Source organism: Tursiops truncatus, chromosome 14, assembly GCF_011762595.2.
Source record: "Tursiops truncatus isolate mTurTru1 chromosome 14, mTurTru1.mat.Y, whole genome shotgun sequence".
Classification (NCBI taxonomy): domain Eukaryota; kingdom Metazoa; phylum Chordata; class Mammalia; order Artiodactyla; family Delphinidae; genus Tursiops; species Tursiops truncatus.
Window position 1 is genome coordinate 62,602,695 of NC_047047.1, and position 23,717 is coordinate 62,626,411.

Below are 23,717 nucleotides of genomic sequence, written 5' to 3' on the forward strand. Positions count from 1 at the left end.
GTGCTTGGCTGACTCTGGCAGCAGCAGTGGGTGATGCCCAGGCACACTGGGTGGGGGAGCACACCCCCCAGGCAGAGGCATCAGTGTGAACAGAGGCACAGAAGGCTTGGAGCACTGGGGGACCTTGGCACCCCTAGAGGCTCAGTTTGGCAGAAGCAGAGAGAAAGGGGCACAGCCAGGGAGCCAGGCGGCAGCTGATCCTGGAGGGGCCCCGTGTGCTATGCTAAGCAGTCTGGAGTTTTCCAAAGATCATTCCACATGCTCAAGCTGACAGACTAGGAAAGAACACATGCTTTGTGACATTGTGTTGCAGACTCCAAGGAATTTTGAAAGGTCATTTATCCTAGGCTAGCCTAGCAAGACTCCTTTAAGAAGTCCCATCCACCCCCATGATACAGGCCAGACATAGCTTAAAAGCAGCAATCAATCACACATGACTTTCTCACAGAGCCAGCAGACTGCTGAACCCTCTTTTACCTAAGGTTTTTTTTTTTTAAACTGTTCTGACTACAGACATACTTTCTATACTACCCACTCTGATGCCCCTCACTTTCCCGGCTTCAGGAATCTTCAGCTTCAATCAGATGAAGATTTCTGAAGCCGGGAAAGTGAGGGGCATCAGAAGATTTCTCCCAATTTTGGCTTTTAGGGTCAACCTACTGCTCTTCCTTGGTCCGACCAACCCCTGGAACTACCTTTCCATGAAGCTCCCTTCCACTCACTACCCTCCCCCTAACACACACACACACACACACACGCGCGCGCGCGCGCCCTCACAAACAGAACGGATTTTATTTCCCTTACTTAAAAGCTCCAGCCCAAAATCATGTCATCTGTCTTATACAAAATAATGTTGAAGAAAGAAGTGACACAGCTTTTTTGGTAATTTGTTTCTACATCTAAGACCCTATCCTTTTTTTATTATAAATAACCAAGATTCCTTGTACAATAATTCCAGGACCATTTTTCCACCCAGGGGACAAGACTTGCTTGGCTCTATCCTCTGTACATGAGGCTCTTTATCTAAAGATATTATTAAATATGATTCCCTGATACCATACACATCACTAAAACCTAACCCAAAATGACATTTGGAAGAGTATGAATAAATGATTCTCACATCAGCCTTTGGAGAGGCTCTACAGTTGAAATAAAATAACAAACACAGTCACAGAGTTAGATTATTAAGTGTGTGATGTTCCCTCCACGAGCTCATCACTCACACTTCATTTAAGTCTCTGCTTACGTAGCATCTAACCAGAAAGCCCTTCCTAACATGCCCGAAATAGTGATCCATACCGCCCACCAACACTCCCCATGATCTCCCCTCTCTCAACTTTTTATTTCTTCATGACATCTATCACTACCTGACATTATATCATATATAATGTTTCTGACGGTATATTTTTGATAGTATACATCTGACAGTAATGTACACCCTTTTGTAGTTTTTAAAAATTTTGGTCGAATACATGTGATGTAAAATTTACCATCTTAACCATTTCTAGGTGTACAGTTCAGTAGCGTTAAGTATTATATATTCATATACTCTCTCGAATGTTACCTTCAAAACTGAAATTCGGTACTCACGAAATAATTCCTTATTTCCCCCTTTCCACCAACACCAGCAACTACCATTCTCTTTCTCTAAGAATCTGACTATTCTAGATATTTCATAAGTGGAATCACAGTATTTGTCTTCTCGTGACTGGCTCATTTCACTCAACATAATGTCCTAAAGGTTCATATATTATTGATATATAGCCACGTGTTTTTAATATAGCAGGAGAGCAAGGACTTTGCCTATTTTATTCATTGCTATATATTCCTAAAGCTTAAACCAATCCCTGGCACACAGTAGGTGCTCAGTAAGTATATGTTAGATGAATAACGTTCCCAATACCAGCCTTTTAAGGGTGCTTCACAACTTAAATAAAGGCAGTGCTCTACATTATGACATTTACTCAGTATTAGAAGATAATTTTACGAGGCTAAATATATTTTGGAGTAGAGTAGTTGCACAAGTTCGTAAGCACTCTAACTTGCCCAAATGAAAGGCAACCATCTTCTTAGTATTGTATTGGCTAATCTTTAAAAAACATAAAACCTGTACAATGTGTTAAGGGGAAAATATACGCACCAGTTCAAAGAGTGACATGTTGCCTTTCACTGGTTTCTGTGCTGGATAAACACCAAGGGATCCAAACAATGATAAGAAGGTGAAGGACTCAGTGTCTGAACTAAGCCGCTCCCCAAAAAGTCTCAATGCTTCTCCCGACTGAGCAGTGATGTTGGTTTATTTAATGCCTCATTGAGAGTGAATTTTTTTCCATCCTTATGAGGAGAACCTACCTAATGAGTGTAGCATCAAGGACGCTTCCATTCCACCCCAAAACACTATAGTATTGAGTTGGCTTTCTGACATACATTGGGAGAGTCCCAGTGTAGGGCAGCAAAGGAACCTCACAGTAGATGAAAGCAACTAGAGGTTGTCATCATTACTATGGGCTGTTCAGAGCTTACTTAGACTATTAGATCACTAGTCTCCTGCCTAAAAAACTGAGAAACCTTCCCTCTCTCTTTTTCAGAATGATAAATATCAATGTCCCCTTTTCAGAGAACTTCTTTAGTAAGTTCTGAAAGAGTAAAAGCCAAATTTAAGCTTGAAATTCAAGGTGCTCCACAGCCGTGCCCCAGCCTACCTTCCCAGACTTGCCATCCAGGATCACTGCCCTTCACGCTTTCACCAGTAAATGCAACTCCTCTCAATTTCCACAAACCATCTGTGCCTGCATGTCTCCATGCCTCATTCAAATGGGTAAATGCTTCCTTCCCTTATCAACTTTACCTCTCCCTTCCCATCCATCTTTATTCTGGAACGTATCATTGTGTCAAGCTGCACTGCCCCCATCAGTCTGCCGTCAGACAACCTACTACTATGAGCCAACATGTTTAGCAGCTGGGGAGAGCACAAAGAACTGAACAGAAAAGTCACATGCCATCCCTTCTCTCTCAAAGTATTCTTCCTCAGCTAGAAGTGGAATCTCCTCTTCTGAGGTCCTGCTATGAGCTTTCTACCTTAAATGAGGGTTATTGACATACACTCCTCATCTCCTCCTCAAAGCATAAGCTCTTCGAGGGCAGCTCTACGATTTTCTTGTCCTGGAAAATCTAGCACCATGTTGTCTACATAATCACTTAACACATGGTCATAGCAGGCAACACAGGAAGAGAAGAGGTTTTTAGACTCTGGAATAAGCAAACCTGACTTAAAGTCACCTTTGATCAAACCACTAAAGCCTTGGTACTCACATCTATAAAATACGGATACTACCCTTTACCTCTCTCAGGGGAAGCAAGCACCAAATGAAATACCATGGGATCATAGTTTTCAAATTCTCAAATACTTTTTATCTGTATTCAGTTGGTGCTAATGGAACATGAGTCCCTCATAGCTCCTCAGAGAAAGCAGTATCACATAAAGCTTTGCAATTAGCTTTGCAATTAGCTTTGCAATTGTGATTGCCTTTCAATCTCTCTCTCTACAAGTAAGATATGCCAAGCAACAGTATTATTTTATTTGAAATATTCTACTTGTGGCAACAGAGAAGTCCTATGTTTTTCTTATTAGAGAAACTTATAACTCCATAAGCAGCAACTTAAAAGTCCCAGGAGGTCATCTTCATTATACCCCCATGAAATGCAAAGAAGCCATTAAAACCGGGGATATGTTTCCATTTTGTAAAAAGGCAAAGGGAGGAAAGTGCAAGGAGGCAAAGGTCAGAATGCCACAACAAAAGTGGTATTTACAGAAAATTCCCCTTAACGTAAATATTCTGTTATATCATGTCAGTATCACATTCACAAAAATGAGTTTCTCTTAGAATCTCAGAGTACTTCCCTTGGACATCATCTTCATTCAGGCCTCACTTTTAGAGCCACATTAAGTAGAAGTTAAGGTTATTTCTCCCACTGAATTCCCAGGAAAAGAGAGTACATGCTTACTTGTCACACGAAATGCACCTGCCTCTCACATCTGACCAGCCCAGACTCATAGTCACCAGAGACCAGAAAGAAAAAACAGGAGCAGCACAAAAAAGGGAGGAAGGAACCTATGTCACCCCTGTGCCCACTAAACCCACCACCTACCTTTTATCACCTGCATTGTGTGGATGAGTGACCTGAACCTGGAAAGGACAGTGAGCCAGGTAAGCACGACCAATGGATATGAAGAAGCCAGCATTCGAACCCAGGGCTATTTGACTCCCGGTTGCTAATTCTCTTTTATACCATCTGGTCTTCCCAGAAAACCCAACTCCCTCAGGTTCTTCCCTTACTTGTCCCTCCTACACATCACAGTCAGACCCCAGAGAGTTAAAGAGGACACAAGGAGACCTGGGCTCTAGTCCCAGCTAACTGAATTGCTGTGTAATGAAGGGAGACTCACTTAAGTCAGTGGACCTCTGTTTCCTTGTCCAAAAAAATGGTGACAATAATATCCATTCTACCTCTTTCAAAATAACTGGACATCACCATGGAAATGTTAAAAATTATTTCTGCTCTTCTGATCATCAAAATGGATTATTTAATTAAGGTGCCTTAACTATGAAATCTATATGGTTTTCCCTGTATTATTTTGACTCCTTGGGGCAGGGGTCAGCAAATGCTGGCACTAGCGTCAAGTTCAGGCCACTGACTGTTTTTGTAATGCAGCCACACCCTTCCCGTACCTACCATCTCTGGCTGTTGTCACGATACCACACGGGGTTGAGTGCTTGTGACGCACACCGTATGGGCTGCAAAGTCTAAAATATTTACTATCTGGCCCCTTAAAGTCTACCAGTCCCCACCTTTTAGTAGCCTTAAACATCAGAGGCGAAAGAGTAGCTGACAAGTTACAATACATTTTGAATTGTCCTCAAACTACTATTTTCCATGTAACACATCTTATTTGTCAAAAGATTTAACATATTGTAAATATAGTGAGAAAAAATCAATTAGAAAACCACTTCCTGTAAGTAACAACATTATATTAAACCAGTAAATCCCCAGAAGATATCTTCCATGCCTAAAAATGAATTTTGAAATTCTCTATTTCTAGAGAATCATAATCTCTAAATTCTACAAAATTACCATCTTCAGTAAAATAATTTTTAAAACTTGTCTGTCAGATTACCCTATATTTGAAGTACAGAAGAGAAATAGCTCAGGATATAAATGAAACAATTCCCATGATTTCCAATGTGAAACTATTCATTACTATGCCCTCTCCCTTTCACTATTATTTTTTTAAATTCAACTACCTTGCCAGTCCTTTTGTGGCAGAGTTTTAGTGCCAGTTTTGAGATTTTTTGGTAAATAGTTGTGTCCCATTTTGTATTTTGAATAGGCTGTGTGTATCCTGTTCCTAAACATCTGCTCTAATGCCAGAGAGGAAAGTGTGCAGCATGTTTTAACAAGAAGACTTCCTCTGCTTCTCAAAGCCTTCAAATATTTAGTTTCGAAGTGAATACACTGTAAGCCAAAAAATTACCACCCACCCAATTACTCTGTCATTCCTACCGTAAAGGTTTATGAAAAATGCCAAAAGGAAGAGGAGCAGACATTATCGATGATGATGGAGGAAGAAAAGCAATGAGAGTAAGGAAGGCAAACAAGGAAAGTAAAAATGGGAATAAGCCATTTAGCCCATAATAACCTAATTGGGAATTGCTTTTTCTCTTCCTTGTCTATAGCCCTGTAAAACAGCTGAAAAACACTTTGGCTTATTACTGATAAAAAGTCCTAGGATTTTAGAGATGGACTGAATTTTAGACATCACTAAATACAAGCCACTTCTTTTATGGATGAGAAACACTAAGGTCCAGAAATATTAACGGTCGCACCCTGTGGATTAGCTAGTTACTGGCAGGACCAGGACCAGAATCTAGTTTCCTGATCATCAGTTTAACACACTTCCCATTAGACTCAGCTCTCTGTCCTGCTAAAGCATAATGTGCCCTTTGGCACCTAACAGTTAAATTCTTTTAAAAAATATATCTGAAGTACCCCTATCATAGCCAGGAAATTAACAATACCCCTTTAAATAGTATCTATGGGCACATGTTTTTTCCAAGTATAGACTATCGAGAGCAGTGCTTTGACCTCAACAGAAACCGAGTCACAGTAAAACAGTAGGATAATCAAAGAGCTAATAAGGACTTCAAACTGCCTCCTTGTATTTTGTCTTGATGGAAATCAGTTTGAAACAGACACCCCCCCCCCACCTCCTAGACACATGCTCTCAAGACTAAACAGCAATATTCCATAAAAAGACCAGATCTAGCCAGTGTTATTATCTGTCTGACATTTGGGTTATTCTTGTGAGTAACTCATAAAGTATCGTGGGTGTCTGTGATTATTTGAGTACACATGGCAAACCATAATTGGTCAAAAAATAATAAAAGACATTTTTCTGTGACAAAAATACCATATTGCATGACAACATGGCAATGTGACAGCATTCAGTGGTCCGCGATACTTTCTCCATTTACAAAGTAGTAAAAAAGAAACAAGAATTTAAAAGTAAAAAGCCTTTTTGCAGTAACTACCATAGTTCATATTTAAATTATGAAAGATTAAAAGGCTTTAAGTGCTGACAGTAATCCACTAGCATATCTTCTCCCAAATCCATGTCATATATCAACTTATAATTTAGCCTTTTGATACACAGCAGAAACGTGGCAAAAGATGCAAGTCTGTATCCCTTTCTACAACTGAAATACAGATTTTTGACAATTTTTAGAAACTTTTAAGAACCTGGCTATTTATGACATAAAAGTTTAAATTTAATCACTACCATCCAAATTTTATAACATGAATCAAATCTAACATAAATTCTACTTATCACTGAGCAGATAAAACTTGAAATTGATCAATGCAAGCTGTACATTAGGGTTTTAATTTAAAGCCTCTTCCCTTCTGTCCTACTGATACCTCCCCATCACCACAAGGCTGTATACATGATAAACAATTAGGGGCAATACTCTCCTTGCCATCTCTCTCAGAAACCAAATACCAAGTTAAAAATTATTCCGAAAGTAATTTAAAGGATCTCGTGAAAGCAGCATATGCGTACTCATAGACAGAAACCCATTCAAGCAGAGAGCAGTGTGAATGGAGGGGGTGTCTAAATGCTACGATCTCAAACTCTAGTCGGCAAGGACAGTTAGAACTCACCCACTCGGAAGTTCGTGGCTGTCAGGGTGTCGGCAGCGTGACCGTTCTCACTAATAAGAGTGGTGGTGTTCCCCTTCTCACAGCTGTTCTGACAGCTGCCCTTGGTGCAGGTCACTTTACAGATGCTCGGAGTAAAGACCACCTTGATGCGGCCAGTGTGGTTACTCACTAGGAGTGGAGGCAGGGAGAAAAAGAACAACAAACACATCAGCTTAGTATCCATGAACTTGCCTTGGAAGGTTAAAAAAAAAAAAAAAAAGGAAAAAGAGAAAGGAAAGGAGGGAGAGGGGGAAAGAGAGAGCCCACAACCCGACAGGTTAAGGAAAGAGGGAAGCCTTTAGTGCTCGCTGCTCTGTATCCAGTGGTGTCTCTGAAACAGGAGTAGGAAGCTTAGCAAACAGAACTCTGGGATGCACTCCAAAACCACATTTGAAGTCGAGTCACTGGAGTGGGATTACTAACCACAATGCTGCACTTTATTCACGGGCAGACAAAGAGCAGTACGGAGGGCACGACAGATGAAAGAGCCAGCCCTGACAGGCAGATGTAATGCACAGAGGTTGGCCGTGCACCTAGTGGTGAATAAACTCTTGTGTCCTCGACTTGCATACTTTCCCTGTTCCTCCACTTATTAAGTCACTATTTGCAGCCCGACCCCTGGAAATGTTTTAGGCATGCAGCATGTCTGAAAACATCTGTCTCAAATCTCCTGGCACTCCCAGCTGAAGTGATCAAATCCTGTGACGCAGCTGCAGGAGCCCAGTGCTTTTTCACAACTCCGGGCACTCCTTCTCCATATAAATTTATGCAGCCTATATTTTGTTTTACTGTGAACAGGGTCCCTCTAAGAAAAGGAGGCCAAGGCCCTGGGCTAAAGGATTGCCTCGGTTAAAATGCCACCCTGGAGCTCTCACTGCGGCTCCTCACAAGCCACCTAAAGGAGGTATTTCTTTCATTCATACAGCCCTCTTTTAAAAACCAGATGCTATCACCTGTTACACAGCAGAGGCAGCACAATATCACATAGTGGATACTCATCTTCAAGTCAGATTCTGGGTGGTAATCCTGGCTCAGCCATGCTATGATTCTGGACCTGTCATTTCACCTTTTCTCCAGAACATGAGAGAATGAGAAATGATGTTTTCCAGCCAGTTTTAACTTTCAATGTTTATCAGGGGTCAGCAAGCAATGGCCCTGGGATCAAATCTGGCCCACTGCCTGCTTTTGTAAATAAAGTTTTATTGGAACACAGCCACTCGTGCATTTACATACTGTCTACGGCTGCTTTTGTGCAGTAACAACAGAGTTGCACAGGGAAGGGATGGCCTCATCCAGGATTGCCACTTGCAGCCAGGCCCCTATATAAACTGGGGCAAAGCACAATACAGAAACCCTATTTTGACATCCGCATTTGTGAAATGCCCCCAGCCAGGTCCTTCCGCTTCCCAGGAGCCTAGGCAGAAAGCAAAAATGGTAGCAGCAGCTCAAGACAGCGGAAGAGACATGATTCATCTTTGAAGCTTTAAGGCTGATTGGAAGCAGTGCCCTTCCGGTGGTCACTGTGTTGCTGCAGTGGGCAAAGGAAAGCCTGCCTTTGGGTCAGCCTATCTTCTACCACCCCCTGCCCAACAGAAGAGATTCTCCCCCTTTATATTGCTTTGGTTTGACCAGCATTGTGTTTTCAGAAAATCATCCAAGAAGCCTCTAAAGGCCAACAACAAAATAAAATGTGGTCAAATCTGAGCTTGGAAACAAAAACCTTACCCAAAGGAGCCGTTAGAATTTCAACGTTGGAATGGGACTTCAAAGGTTTTCTGACAACTTTTATTTGAACATCTCTAGTGACAGGGAGCTCATTACTTGTTAAGATGGCACAGTCTAGTTATGGGCAGTCCCTAACAAGTGCTATTCTTAAGCTGAAGTTATGTCCTCACAGTCAGCTGCACCCATTGATCCTAATTCACCTCCCCAGCTTGTCACAGAGATTAGATTCTCACAATCTAATGCCTCTTCCACCTGACAGCCCTTCATCTCCTCACAGACATTACCACAGAAGCCAAGAAAGCTGAAGTTACAAGGGACCTGAAGAGATCCACTTGGGTTGGCCCTCTCGCTTAAAAGAAAATGATTCTTCTGGAGCAGAAATACCCTCAGTTCTTTTCAAATGGTTTTCCAAGACTGTTTCTCATTCACCCGTGGTTCTAATGCAAGAGATCAAGACACATAGTCTGGTGTGTGAAGATATCCTAGTGGCCAACCAGGTCTTCCAGCCCCTTGCAAGACGGCATCCAGAAACTTTTTCCACAAACAGCCAAATAGTAAATATTTTAGAGCTGTAGGCCTAAAGGACTCTGTTGCAACTATTCAACTCTGCTGCGGTAGCAGGAAAGCAGATTGTCAACAACAGTATGTCAATGAATGAGTGTGACTATGTCCCAATAAAACTTTATTGAAAGACACAGTTTTCAAACCAGTGCTTTAAATGTTTTCAGGACATTTAAAATTTCTCTAGGACTATACCTCATCAATTTTAAAAACTACAATGGAATGCTGATTCTACAACAGACAAAACTCACCTAGTTTGATTTTTTTTTTTTTTTTTTTTACAGTAGAAGAAAAAAAAAATCAGCTTACTCTAACTTGTCAGACCAAGCTTACAAATATCTTGAGAATACTGTGTGTGTGTAAGGGTGTGAAGCCCAAGACAAAAAAGAGACAACATCGTCCCACTTCAAAAGAATATAAACTTCTATGTTTTTTTCTGGCCCTTGGAACAATAATGAAGTTGGAAATGTTGTGCCAACTATTTTGTCTTCTCTGGCATTAACTCTCAGTACCAGCAGCTGCCATGCAGATGCTCATACCATCACCTAAGTTATGCTCACTTCAGCGAACTGAGACATCCAAAGAAAGCAGCCCCTTAATCATTATGCCCATGTTACCTCCCAGCTATAGTAGTCACTTTATAGGCACTTGAGATTCTCTGGGCTTATTGTTTTAAAAAAACTTAGTATGTTTTTTTGCCAAAAAAAATTCTTTTTGGCCTGGAATCATCTGTATTTTCGAGAGGCAGAGACAGTTTCATACGACTTAATTCTGATTTTTATAATGTTCACATCTTCTTGGAAGCAGAAAATACATTTTATTTCATATTTCCCCCCTCGTGTTTCATAAGCATTCTGCTATAAAGTAATCTAATTCTAAAAGAGACCCTTATACTCTCAGATGATCCTCTTGTGTCTACAGGAAGCATTTATAATACTTCTCCATTCTTATTAAGTTTTCCACAATCTCAAAATCAGCATTGAAAAACTTAACTGTTTGACACTAGACTGTCATCCATAGCTCTGAGAGGATCTCCGTAAACATTAAATGCATTAGATAATATTCTCTCCTGTGTTCGCTCCTTTAAAATCATTTCCACTACTTTAAAATCATTTCCACATTATCTAGGGTATTGTGTAAAAGAGTTTAAGTTTTAAAGCACTCGAAACTAACATACAGTGCTCTGAGTTTCAAATTCCTCAATGTGACAAGCTGAAGACAATACTACTCATCTCTCAAGAGCTCAGTGGGACTTCAGTGACAGTGGCCTTTCCTACACAGGCCATTTGCTGTTTCAGAGGCATCTTCCTCAAATGCCTTGACTAAATTAATACCTAAGGACCCCTAGTGCCTTCTGTAAAGTAGGTAACCCAATAAATGTGGAACAAAGTGACTCAAAGGATGACTGTACAACCCCACAGAGATCGGGGCGCACAGGATGCTGGAGGCCATTCTGGTCCAAGAGCCTTGCTTCACCAGTGATGAGAGTGAAGCCCACGGGTCAAATCAGTGGAAGAAGATCATCTCTAGCTGCACGCATTGGCTGATTAAGAATTACAAACCTGAGAAGCCAGAGTCAGACGAGTCAGGAGTTAACAGGGCAACTGTTGGCACAGTTTTCTTGCTTGGTCCCTCTGACAAAAACATGTGAGTTACCCTGTAGGTAAATCAGCCCCAGAAATGTCAACCAGGCACTTTCAAACTTTGGGTTTTAGAGTCCTTGGCTAGAAACAGATTGCCTGGAGCCACACAGCACCTCCACTGGGCCTCCTAGTCAGTCAGTCAAGACACTCAAAAGTCAACATCCCGTCTGCAGCTTCTGCCAGACCCTGTGTGCATTCATACCTCCAAGAAGAGGTGCTGGCACGTGGGTTAAAACAAACCACAGACGTTCAGACGGAATGGCAAATGGGATGGAAGTGGAGCTGATACCCTCCCCAATATAAAAGGCTTTCATTTCTGCTTCCCCATCATTAACGACAGAGCAAAATTCAAAAATGTGAACACTGTTCTTGACAGACGGACTTCAGTCTAGCTGCCATCTTTCAGTCATTAAACTAGGATGTGACCAAAAGCAAAGGCAGCTAAAGAAATAAATATAACGAGTTCAAGACTCACATCAGAGGTCATGAACAAAGAGTCTCGCCTCTGCATTCAACCAGAATGCTGCGACAGCACTTCAGCATTCATCCAACTTCAACAAGGGGAGGCCAACCAGCACCGGCAGTATCCTCTGCGAAGGAGAAGCATCCGGCCCTGTTGACTGAGTGGGACTGCGGAGCCGAGTCAATACCCAGGTCACGTGGGAGAAAAACTGAGCTAACAGCTCATTCTCCCATTTTGCAATCCATTGCCTGCTGGGAGGCCAAGAATTCTTTGAAGGACAAATCATAAACGTATTAAATAATGCTTAGAATAACAAGACTTGATCGTTCAGCTCTCCAGCCTTGCTGAACTCCTCCAGGACTCTTAAAATAATGCCCACAGAATACTCTGTTCCTCAAGGAAGGTGCTATGTAAATAGAAATCAGTATCAAATCGATTACTTCATCAGATTGCCCCAGTCATGGAAAACTCTCCAAGAGGGAAGGAAACTCAGAGATCTCTAGTTCTGCTGTGGACACTTCCTCAGATAAGAATCTAGGGTTACTTCCCAGTACCACCTCTTGTGGTTTTTCCACACAGAACTAACTAAATGAAGAGGTAGAGAAAGAGTTGCTACGCAGGTGATAGAAAGTAAAACATCTGTGCTTCCTCCTCCTTTCCATGTTCCCTTAATATTCACTGAAGGAAACGGTATCACTTACTCATCTCTTACAGATACATGTATGATTTCTTTCCATTTTTATACATGTAAGGAGACAGGCCTATAGTGAGGCAAAGAAGGCGAGTATATTAAATCATTTAATACAAGAATACGTTTCTGGATATATTCTGAGTTTTTTGAAGAATTGTTTAGTTCTCAAAAAGCAGGTACTAAACATAAGCCATGTTTCAAAATGTAACGACAGTCCCCAAAATATTCATTTGGCAGAAATGCAGCAGATGGTTAACTAGTTAACACTCAAGTATGACTTCACTTATTATTTCATGGAGAAAACAGAAGCTACGAAGCCAGGCCTACCAACTTACCTGGATCTATAGTTGTCCTGCCTCCCTCCCGATGAAGAAGGTGGTTCTACCTAAAGCCAACCCTTCCGCTAAAGCAATGCATCCTCTTCCTCTCTTGCCGAAAGACTTCCTCCCCATTCATTTCCATCAGCAGGCAAGCCGCTGTACTGCGCCCCATCTGTCGAAAACACCTCTCCTCTCATCGTCCCCATCCCACTCTCTTGCAGCTGCCACTCTATTTCCCAGCTCTACTTAAAGAAAAACCCCTCCAAAGAGCTGCCCTGCTGGCTGCCTCCACCACCTCCCCTCCCGTTCTCTCTTGAACCTGCCACAGCCAAGCTTTTGCTGTCAACCCTTCACCAAAGCTGCCCTTGTGAAGGTCACCACTGGCCCCCATGTTGCCAAAACCAACAGTACATCCTCTGGCTCCTTATGACTCAAACTTCCAGCCTATTTGACACAGAAGAACCACTCTGCTTCGTGCTACTCTTTCTTTACTCGGCTTCTAGGTTATCCTGTTCTCTCACGGTTCTCTCCTGCCTTGCTGGCCGCTGCTCCTCATGACCCTGTCCAGGGGAAGCCCTAGAGCTCAGTCTTTGTAGCCTTTTCCTTTCCATACTGACTTCCCAGATGCTATTATCCTGTCTTATCTCATGGATTTAGATACCATCTACAGATTTCTGTATAGAAAATGTTTAACTCTAGCCTGGACCCCCTCGACCTTGTATATGTGCATATGAGTACTGCAGATGTGTGTCCAAGAATCCAGCTGTCCAGCTGCTTATGAGACTTTGCTAGGTAGGTGTCTAAGGTCTAGTGGCTGTCCCAAGAAAACATTCAAAATTAAGCTTTGATCCCTCTCTGTAGCCACATCCAAACCTGTTCCTTTTCAAGTCTTCCCCCATCTCTGAAAATGGCAAGTCTATTCTTGATCCTTTTTTGGTCATCTGAGACTCAATACAACATGCAAACCCTGTTAACTCTATTTCCAGAGGGGACAATTTTTCACCACCTTCATGGCAAACACTGGTGCAATTCACTATCATCTTCTGTCTGGATTATTTCAACAGTCTCCCAGCTGGACTTCCTGCTACCAACTTTGCCCTCCTACAGCTTTTTCCCAGACGGCATTCGGTGCATTCTTTAATGTGTGGCAGTCAGATCATGGCACTCCTCCCTTCGGTGGCTTCCCATCTCATTCAGAATACAAGCCAAAGGCCTCACAAGGGCCTACTGGGCTCTCAACAAGCTGTGAGCTCCCTGACCTTGTCTCTTACACGTGTTCCCAAAGCACTCACTCTGGCCTCCTTGCTATTCCTCACATACTGGGCACATTCCTATCTCAGGGAACCTCCCGTTCCCTCTGCCTAGAATACTCTTCCCCAGATATACATGGCTTCCTCCCTCACCTTCAAGACTTCAAGGAGGTTTTTCCCGACTACCGGGCATAAAACTGCAACATCCCACACACATTGATTCCCTGTGTCCTGTTTTACGTTTCCTATTTATAAGTACGCTTTATGGATTTAGCATTGGATCACTGTCATAAAAACACAGGCTCCATGAGGGCGGGAATGTGCCTGGTCACTACTAAATACTCAACATGTGTCTCATAGCAAGCGCTCAAGAAATATCAAATGAATGAATAAACTTCACTGACGGAGAACTAAAGAAGTAATATTTATCTAAGGGATAACTGTCAGTAATTTTTTTAAGAAAATAAAGAACACTTCTATGAAACTTTTAGCCTCAAAACATTTATTTTATGCTATATTTGTCAGAGAGAAATCTTTTAGTCACAAAAGCTTCAGATCAAGGGAAAGCACAAGCTGTTATTCAGGAAACCCTGCAATCATTACAAAACATTTTTCCCTAAAATCATTAAAACATTACCAAAAAATGGCCAATGACACAAAGTACAAATTTTCAATTAAACATGCCAATGACAGAATAACTGAATAAACAGGAAACAAATTTCTCAAGCACTTTTTCAAAAGAAAAACAGACAATTACTTGCTCCCAAAATTCCACAATGTATTATGCAAAAATCAAATTGACACATAAGGGAAAACTTCCACTAATTTTATAAATAAAACTGATGATGATGTCCAAGGATTTTAGTTTTTTAATATATTTCTGATTTACTTAGTATTCATTCCCTTTGTTAGGCTAAGAACAACTAGGAAATTAAAAACACTACTACCCAGATTCTTCGAGTCTGATGTGAATTGCCACTAAGCCATTAAATCCACCCAAAAAGAGAAATACACTTTGGTTCCCAGCTCAGGGAGGCTGGGAGAGGGACTACCCAGAAGTCCAGCAATAAAGATGGCAGATTTCATCCCAAAGTTCCACTTATTTTAGGAGTTGGGTCTCATTTCCCATTTCACTAATTTAATCTTTGCTTTAGCTTGACTCGAGATCTAAGGACTAGGATTTTCACCTAGAATCACACGTTTTCTCAACTTCAACCGTGCCCTGCCAGCCAGACTCCACTACCCCCAGTAGGACTTTAAAAAGCACACCTTGAGACTATGGGATTGTTTTAACCTTTCCTTTTTCTCCCTGGAGTTTTCTCTCTTTAAATACCAAACCTAAGTTCTCTTCTCTAGAAATATAATAAAAGGTCCTATTTTTATCCCTGGAACAAAATCAAATACGTTTCAAGGTATAATATATTTTACAGTCAAGAGAAGCTAACTTTTACCCAATAAGTAGTTTACTCACCCAGCAGGATCTGACCCAGTATATTTGGGGAAAGAAAATATAGTTGGTAATAAAAGTAGAGAACTAGCAAAACAAACGGATGACTTTCCGACATTTTCATTTTCTGACCTTTTCTGTAAAATATGTTTCTTTAACATCATAGACCCTGAGGGGATTCAACCGACCAGGCATACTTCATGGGGTACCCTCCTCAGTTCTGGTGTCCTACAACTGCACCAGGCCACTGTCCCGTGGTGTTTTCTTCAACATGACTTTAAAAGCCCCCATCTAGAGCATGTGAAAATCTCTCCTCTGCTAATTCTTAGTACCAGAGAACCAGCCCCTCCAGAATGAACAGTGGTATTTGAGATGCTGTGACTGCAGAGTTGAAGAAACACAAGACTTAATGTGTTTTGTGTTTAAAAGTAATAAAGAATAACAGGAGGGAGCACAATATACTTTAAAAGTCATAAAGTAATAACTTTAAAAGTAATAAAGAATAACGTGAGGGAGCACAATATACCCACTTTCTCAATTCTGAATTGAGAGTGTAATTCATGGCCTGGATCTAGAATCCTGACAATTGTGGCAAGCATACTTGGCGAGGGTTAAATAAGTTTGCCCAGGGGTTTTTTAGAGGAGTTTTTTGGCATCATGGTTCAAGATGTTACTCTAAGAGTTCCTCTCCTGAGGGATAAATACCATTGAAAAGACGCACTTTTTCATGTGAGAAGTCTCCACTTCCCTCAACCTATGTCAGCGTTCACCACAGTGTAACTCTCTAGCTTCCACACTGTGGCCAGGGCAGCGGAAGAGGCTTAAGAGAAGGACTTCACCACTGTCTCTGAATCAAAAGAACAAGTTGCAGGGCAGTAAACACTTACCTGTCTTCCATCTCTAACACTCATTCAATCTGGCCAGTTTGTGTGGGCTCCTTACAGAAGCAGTGGGCTAGACACGCTTCACATGATTCGAATTTTCTATCCCTTAATTTTAGAACAGAATTAAGTTTTATTTATCCCCACATTTGTTGTTTTTCCAAAAAGAAGTCAATGGAGGCACTTGTTATCAGTCTATCACTCACCATTTCCATAAATAACATGTTTGCTTGCACGTGGAGAAGCAAGTCTGACTAAAATGATCCGTATCTACTGGGCTGCGTGTGTACCAAGGAACAAATTTCATGACTTACTCACAAGCTTGATAGAGTAGGGGCCACTCCCCATGAGGGTCCCCAATTATCTCTACTATAGACTTGGAGAAATAGGATTCCATTTAGTCTATGTAATTGTTAAAACAAATATTTCCAACAAAATCAAACTCCTTCAAAGGAAATGAAGACTCTTGCCCACCTACATCCAATCTAGCCTCAACTTCAGCAACCACGCATACAGCCAGGGGATCAGCCGGGCAGAACTGTCCAACGATCCTCACTCACACGCCTGCTTCCTTCTCACGGTTTCCTCCCCCCCACCCCCACCCCCCACTCAGAAAACCTTTCCTCCTTTCTCTCCACCTTTCATCCTTTCACTCCCATCCACGGTTCTCACCAACCTAGGCACGACCATACATTCCACTTTTTCTTGGCTCTTCGCACATACTTCTATTTATGTATGTTTCTCTCCTCCAACATTCCCTTGGCCTCAATCAAGCCAAAGAAAACAGTTTGTATTCTCATCCTCCTTTGCTATTTTTAAACACACGTCCCACCTGGTGATTCTCCCTTTTTGGGAATGGGAAAGAGTATGTGGCGAGAGGGGAGTGGCATGGGAAAGAACACAGTGGGAGGAAATGAACTCAGGCCGGGAATACAGGGGCAGACAGACAAAACAAAGGGCAGAGAAGTGACTTTAACTCCAACAGCTAATACCTGGAAGTCACAAAAACATTAACGGAGTTGAATGCCACCAACGTTCTACTATTTCCACAAGGGGCTTGGAAATTTCCCTCTTATATTAAAGGCAGACACAAGGAAGAAAATGACCTGTTACACTTCACAAAACCTAAATTTGCTTGAAAGAAAAAGTCAAAAGACAGGATAGAGAAGGAAACCAAAACCTGCTGTGCCCTGGACAGGCATTCTGAGTTACTGGAGCTGCCAGGCCAGGAGTAGATACAGTGATGTGCCTCTGAGAGATCCCAACTCTTTCATGCAGGTAATGAAAACCCAGTACAAACAAAATATTAGAAATTTGAATGCCTTTTATTTTGAGAAGCACTAAGGAAGCTGAACGTAGGAATATTTGTGCAACTATCAAAACTCCTCCAAAGTTTGATGGATTCAACTGAAAGAAAAAACTGTTGAAGCTATTAGTTATAATAGAAGAAAACTGGCATTTCTTAAATCTCTAAAGTAATTTAGAATTATAGAATCAGATATATCTATGCTTGCAGAACACCAATTCTGTCAGTTCTTTTTTCCCCAGCACAAATTTCTCCCTGGCTCAGTTTTTAAATGACTCCATGAAATGGCCCCAGCTACTCTCCCCAAGGGATTACTGCCAAATTCAATAGATCTCACCATTAGGCAAGATTTCAGCCTAAATATCTCTTTTCTCAAAGTCGTCATATTATATCTAAATACGGTCCAGTATCATGTCATAAATAAAATTGAAAAATGATTAGTTGCCAATAAAAAATGAATTACTGATGTGTAATTACACATTTTAAGTTTTTCAGCTGTCAGCTAATTCTTTTTAGGTTACTCATTTTCAACTTTTCCCTTTTGACTCTCATCAAGTTAATGCCTCTCCTGTTGAACACTGATGGTTTTAAAACGTGTCCACAAATTCTTTGCTATGTCTTTCTTCAGGAGATGATGTCCAGTTCCCCTCCCCTTGAGCCCGGACTGGTCTTAGCGACTCGTGTCTAAAGAACAGAATACAGCAGAGTCATAGTTTGTGACTTCGGAGCCTAGATCATAAAAGGCACTGCACTGCAGTTCCCATCCTGCTCTCTTTCCTGGATCACTCATTCTGAGGGAAGCCAGCTCCCATGCTGTGAGAATACTTGAGGAGTCTATGGAGAGGCCCACGCAACAAAGAACTGAAGCTTCCTGCCAATCACCACGTGATTGAGCAATCCCGAAAGCAGATCTTCCAGCCCCAGGCAAGCCTTCAGATGACTGCTGCCCTTCCCTGATACCCTGACTGAAACTTCATAAAAGAACCTGAGCCAGAACCAATCAGCTAAGGTAATTCCCAATTCCTGACCCACAGAAACTGTAAGATATTGCTTGTTGCTTTAAACCACTAAGGTTCGGAATGCTCGGTTACACGGCAATAGATAATATAAACACACACACCCTTCTCCACTTCTTTTTTTGCCTAGATTCTGAGAACATAGAGTATATATGGGCCTTTCTAAATGTACAGAGCACTGTCTGCGTGACTGATGGACCCATGAAACATGTACTGGGCGCTTACTAAGCTACAAAGCTCAAATACGTACCATGGCCGTGTAAGTTACACTCACAGCCATTTCACAGACTAGGAAACTACACAGACATTCATCAGAAACTTGACCAAGGTCATTTTGTTAGGAAATGGTAGAAGCTGGGAGTTCAGTGCAAGCCCTCTCTTCCATCAAAACCCCAGCGCCTCTCCCACACTTTTAATGAGCAGTATTTTGAAAATTACACGACACGAGGCACTTGGAAAGGTTGGGATGAAGGAGAGAAATGAAGATGGAGCACATATGGGAAGGTCAGGATGAAGGAGGGAAATTAACAGAGACGGAGCACAGACTACGTGTCTGGCAGCATGTGAGGTGTCACATGCCATCTCACTTCATTCTTACAACAAACAGTCTTATGGAATAAGTGTTAAGAGTTTCATTTGTCCAAGAAACGGATAGAGGTTCAACAAGATGGGATACAGTAAAACCACGCTCTGGCTCCACCCTCCCAATCCTGCAGTCAAGAGTAGAACAAAGACATGCAGAATAAAGCCATCCAACCCATTACCTCACAAGGCTGTGGCAGGGGCCATATGAAATAATTCGTACGGATATGATTCATAAGCTGGTAAATACGCAAATTCAAGAGGTTCTCATTACATACAGTCAGCTCTTAGAGGAAAAACTCAAATAAGCAGCAACACTTACTCCAAGATAAATGACAGAGCAGAACACACAAGAGCTTGTAAACATGGGGAAATCTCACCTCGAAATGTTTGCTTTTATGATCATAATTACTACTAAAAACTCTAGAAGAAAGTAAAATTCTACTGTGGACTTTGGTTCTGACACAATTTCCGGGTAAGATCTGATTGCTTCATTTTGTTTGAAAGCTATCGAAATGGATCTCAAATGGCAATAGGAACTCACTGATTAGAAAGGTTTATTTTGCATTTGGATTATTTCTGTTAAAAAAATTCTTCCCAGAAGCTCTATATTCAGATAATTTTTTAAATGTGTCATGGTCATTAAAGTCCTACATATAATAAAGTTGACAATTTTTTAAAATATAGTCAAATTTTGACTTTGGACTCACCTGAAAGTAACTTACACGAAGAGCTAAAGTAGCAATCTTTTCAATGAACAAGTTTTGCTTTGGCAATTTATACCTTGTTATATTTTTGCTTCCTGACAAATACATGCATAACACGTAGGGTAACAGTTTAAACAGTCAAAAAACGTTCTAATGGGCTTCCCTGGTGGTGCAGTGGCTAAGAATCCACCTGCCAAGGAAGGGGACACGGGTTCAAGCCCTGGTCTGGGAAGATCCCACATGCCGCAGAGCAACGAAACCCGTGCGCCACAACTACTGAGCCTGCACTCTAGAGCCCGCGAGCCACAGCTACTGAGCCCATGTGCCACAACAACTGAAGCCTGCACGCCTAGAGCCCATGCTCCGCAACAAGAGAAGCCACTGCAATGAGAGGCCCACGCACCGCAACTAAAGAAAGCCCATGTGCAGCAACAAAGACCCAGTGCGGCCAAAAATTAAATAAATAAACTTATTTCAAAAAAAGAATAATAGGGCTTCCCTGGTGGCGCATTGGTTGAGAGTCCGCCCGCCGATGCAGGGGACACGGGTTCGTGCCCCGGTCCGGGAAAATCCCACGTGCCGCGGAGCGGCTGGGCCCGTGAGCCATGGCCGCTGAGCCTGCACGTCCGGAGCCTGTGCTCCGCAACGGGAGAGGCCACAACCGTGAGTGGCCCGCGTACCGCAAAAAAAAAAAAAAAAAAAGACTAATAATGTACTAATATTACAATGTAACATATTGAATTAATGCATATGCAGCAATTAGCACTGTGGCTGGCATATGGTAAGTGCTAAATAGATGAGGAGAAAGACCAGGATTGAATCCACAGTGTCTTTGGAGAATATAAATGAGCCTATGTCCAAATTTCCTGATCTTCAGAGACATGAATATAATTTACAACACCAAGAGCAGGTTTTTAAAATATGTATTGTATGTTCTTGAGGTATATTAAGGTGTGGTTTGGAAACTGGGATCTCTGACAAGAAACATTATGAATCACTTTCTCTGCTAAGAGTATTTTTAAACTCCTTTAAAAGAGGCCTCTAACTTCGCTACATTTCCAGGTTCAAGACATGGCAGAGAATGTCTGCTATGAATTTATACACACTCCGCGCCCCCCGCTTTGTGGTTGCCTGAAAACCCAAACCAAAAATAATGATGAACGAATAAAAGGTATAATGGGATTTCGGAAGTGTTACTGAAAGTGTTCCTATCCGCACTCACTACCAAACTCTAAACTGGACATTCTCCATTCCATATGAGCAAGAATCCCTGAGACCCAAGAATGCTTCTGTTAAAAATCCCAGTGGCTGCTCAGACATAAATGCGGTAACACATCAGGTCCTACTGAAACCAGGCCAGGCAGAACAATTCTTTAGGTGTTTCAGTAGTCGTGAGGAAATGACAGAACTGACCCATCCACTCCTCTATCCATCACAAGCCCACCCCAATGTTTGATGCTCTGAGGTGTCAGGACAGGCAGCTGTTAGCGGGAAGGGTACGATGTCAGGACAGGCAGCTGTTAGAGGGAAGGCTACAAATAGAACATGTGTTAGCCAGAGTCTCTGTCCACAACACAATGTGAGGGGTACATGTTATCTGGAGTGATGGAATGGTATGGTAAAGCCGTGTGAAGCAATAAGGGAGATAAGCCCCAAGAAGATCCAGGGATAGCCAGCCCTCATGGAGACTAGGGCACATTTCAGTAACTGCAAAGATGATGTTGGGAATCCACAGTACTTGTAGCACCCCATTATATGTTGCCCTGTCCCCAGTGCTTTTCAGAAAAGGCTGATGAACTTCATTCTTATATACAACATTAATGAGATAGAAAGCTTCTCTCTGGCTGCTTCTGCTGGTGTTTCACTTTTGTTACAGTTGTGTACTGCTTAGCTCTAACTTACAAACACCTTAAGAGAGATTCTGATTCATTTCATCAGTATCATTCCTGCTGGGGAAAGAGCGATCCTGAGATGCACCTGCAGCCGTTAAATGGTGATCATTAAAACAAGCGGCGCAGCTGCCTGGTGTGTGGGGTCCCAGACATTGTTAAAGGAGAGTGCTCGATCCCACATAAGAAGCCCAGAGGCCATCAACCAAAAGAAACTATGACTAACACCCTCTCACCTGCTCTATGATGCTCGCTTGCTTTCAGCAAAGCTTTCCAAATCTGTTTCTAGGATACAAGGATTTTAAAATATCTATGATTTTTTTACAGGAGCCACCACTGCCTACCTAAAATGTTTTCATTTAGTTAAACTGGTACCTTGAGAGAAACTTGTGAAGCACAGTTAGGGCTACAAGAAAACTTTTTTAATGGATACTTGCTATATGGATACTATAAGGAGCTCCAAAAAAGTAAATTTTTAAATAATATACATTTATGTATTTGATTGAATATATTTGTGTGTTTATGTGTATATACACATATTTCATTATTTAAAGTTTGCCTGCCAGAAGAATTACTCACATAGAACCATGTTGCGATTACCTTCTAGGGAAGAAAGGTTTTCCTCCTACTCCTGCCATGTATTAATTTCTACTACCTTCGTATGCGAGGAGCAAGGGAGAACAAGGACAGCTGGCTTTCAGCTGAAGTACAATTTCATAAGACGCTAATACTAAGTCAATATTGAAAAATAATGCACAACTAAAATTGTAGATAATCACAACACAAAAACTTCTTTAAGAAATGTCACACAAAAACACAAAGAAGGTACTGAGGTCTTTACCTCCACAAAGTGGGCACAGATTCACCACAAGGCCATCACTTTCAATGCTAAGAGGACCTTTCTATAAGGAGACTGACCCACAAGAAGACAAAGCATTCTACTTTAATTCCTTTTATAACACCTCATAAGCAGAACTTTTGTATCAAAAGTATCATTTCAACTCTAATGATGATTAATTTTCTAGAAGCTATTTTCCCATTTAGAAGAAAAAGCAAGTCACGCCCTCAGTTTCTGGTAAATAAATCCTGAGGCTGAGTAGGCACCATCTTTTTTCAAATTCAAGTTTTCTCTTACCAGAACGTTGCACTGTAGTTTCCCTCAGGCAAACTGTGAATTCATGTGTTTTATGTTTCCTTAGAAATATCACAGTTTGGTCACAGAATATTCTGGAGCCACACAGTGTTTCTCAATATCTTGAACTCGGTCTCAACACCCAGAAATATCCTTGGATTGGCTTGTTATGAAACCTTGGGCCCTTTGGGTTTAAAGCCTCTTTCTCTGGCACGGAAGGCTGCCCACTGGGGAATTTAGGTTACATAATGCTCTCACTCTAGGTTTTCCTCCACTGTTTTCACATTGCTGGATAAGCTTCTTGGCAGCGTTTACAATCAGCCCATGCCTACCACTGCCCAGCTATCTTGAACTGTGCGTGAGTAATCAGGCGATGAGAAGTTCACATCCACATACCTTCCGGGACTGGGATATGACCAAATAACCCCTGGATGAAATAAACCACCTGCCCTCGCCCCTCCAACTGAGGCACGGCGGCCACAGCAAGACCACACATGGAACAACTTCTGTAATAGGTAATACTCTGTCCTTCAAAGGAACCTGAATTCCTAAGGACATCAAACTCAGCAAAACCTTGGTGTTCACCCACATCCACCAGAAGGCTTTTCTCAAGCAATTTTTATAGCCAGTATGCAGATGCTCTGCTGTCTAGGCTTTTAAGGCCAACAAGGATTTTACCAGAAATTATTGAAGACTGGGTGATTTTCTTCTGGCCATCTTAGTGCTAAGATCCACATAGCCACATGGCTGGGAAACTGGCTCAATGCTCCTGATTCCCAAACAACACTGTGTGGGGATCACCAAGCAGCTCCAGGAACTTGCTGATTTTACAAGGGAAAAGGCACAG

At 41.8% G+C, this 23,717-nt stretch overlaps 1 protein-coding gene across 15 annotated transcripts in view; it reads right to left on the reverse strand.

The window, feature by feature from the left end:
- The window catches only part of LTBP1 (latent transforming growth factor beta binding protein 1), a 424,762-nt gene that overhangs the window by 246,533 nt on the left and 154,512 nt on the right, over positions 1-23,717 (reverse strand). For 6 of the 15 annotated variants that reach the window (XM_033838746.2, XM_033838748.2, XM_033838744.2 and 3 more), the window contains exon 5: positions 7,219-7,386. The exons of 1 other annotated variant lie outside the window; for it this stretch is intronic. In XM_033838746.2, the coding sequence (XP_033694637.1) occupies positions 7,219-7,386 (168 nt within the window). Of the gene's footprint in view, positions 1-7,218; positions 7,607-7,680; positions 7,696-23,717 lie in introns of those variants that run through there. 8 more of the 15 variants (XM_073791454.1, XM_019943240.3, XM_073791451.1 and 5 more) reach the window with 6 other exon arrangements.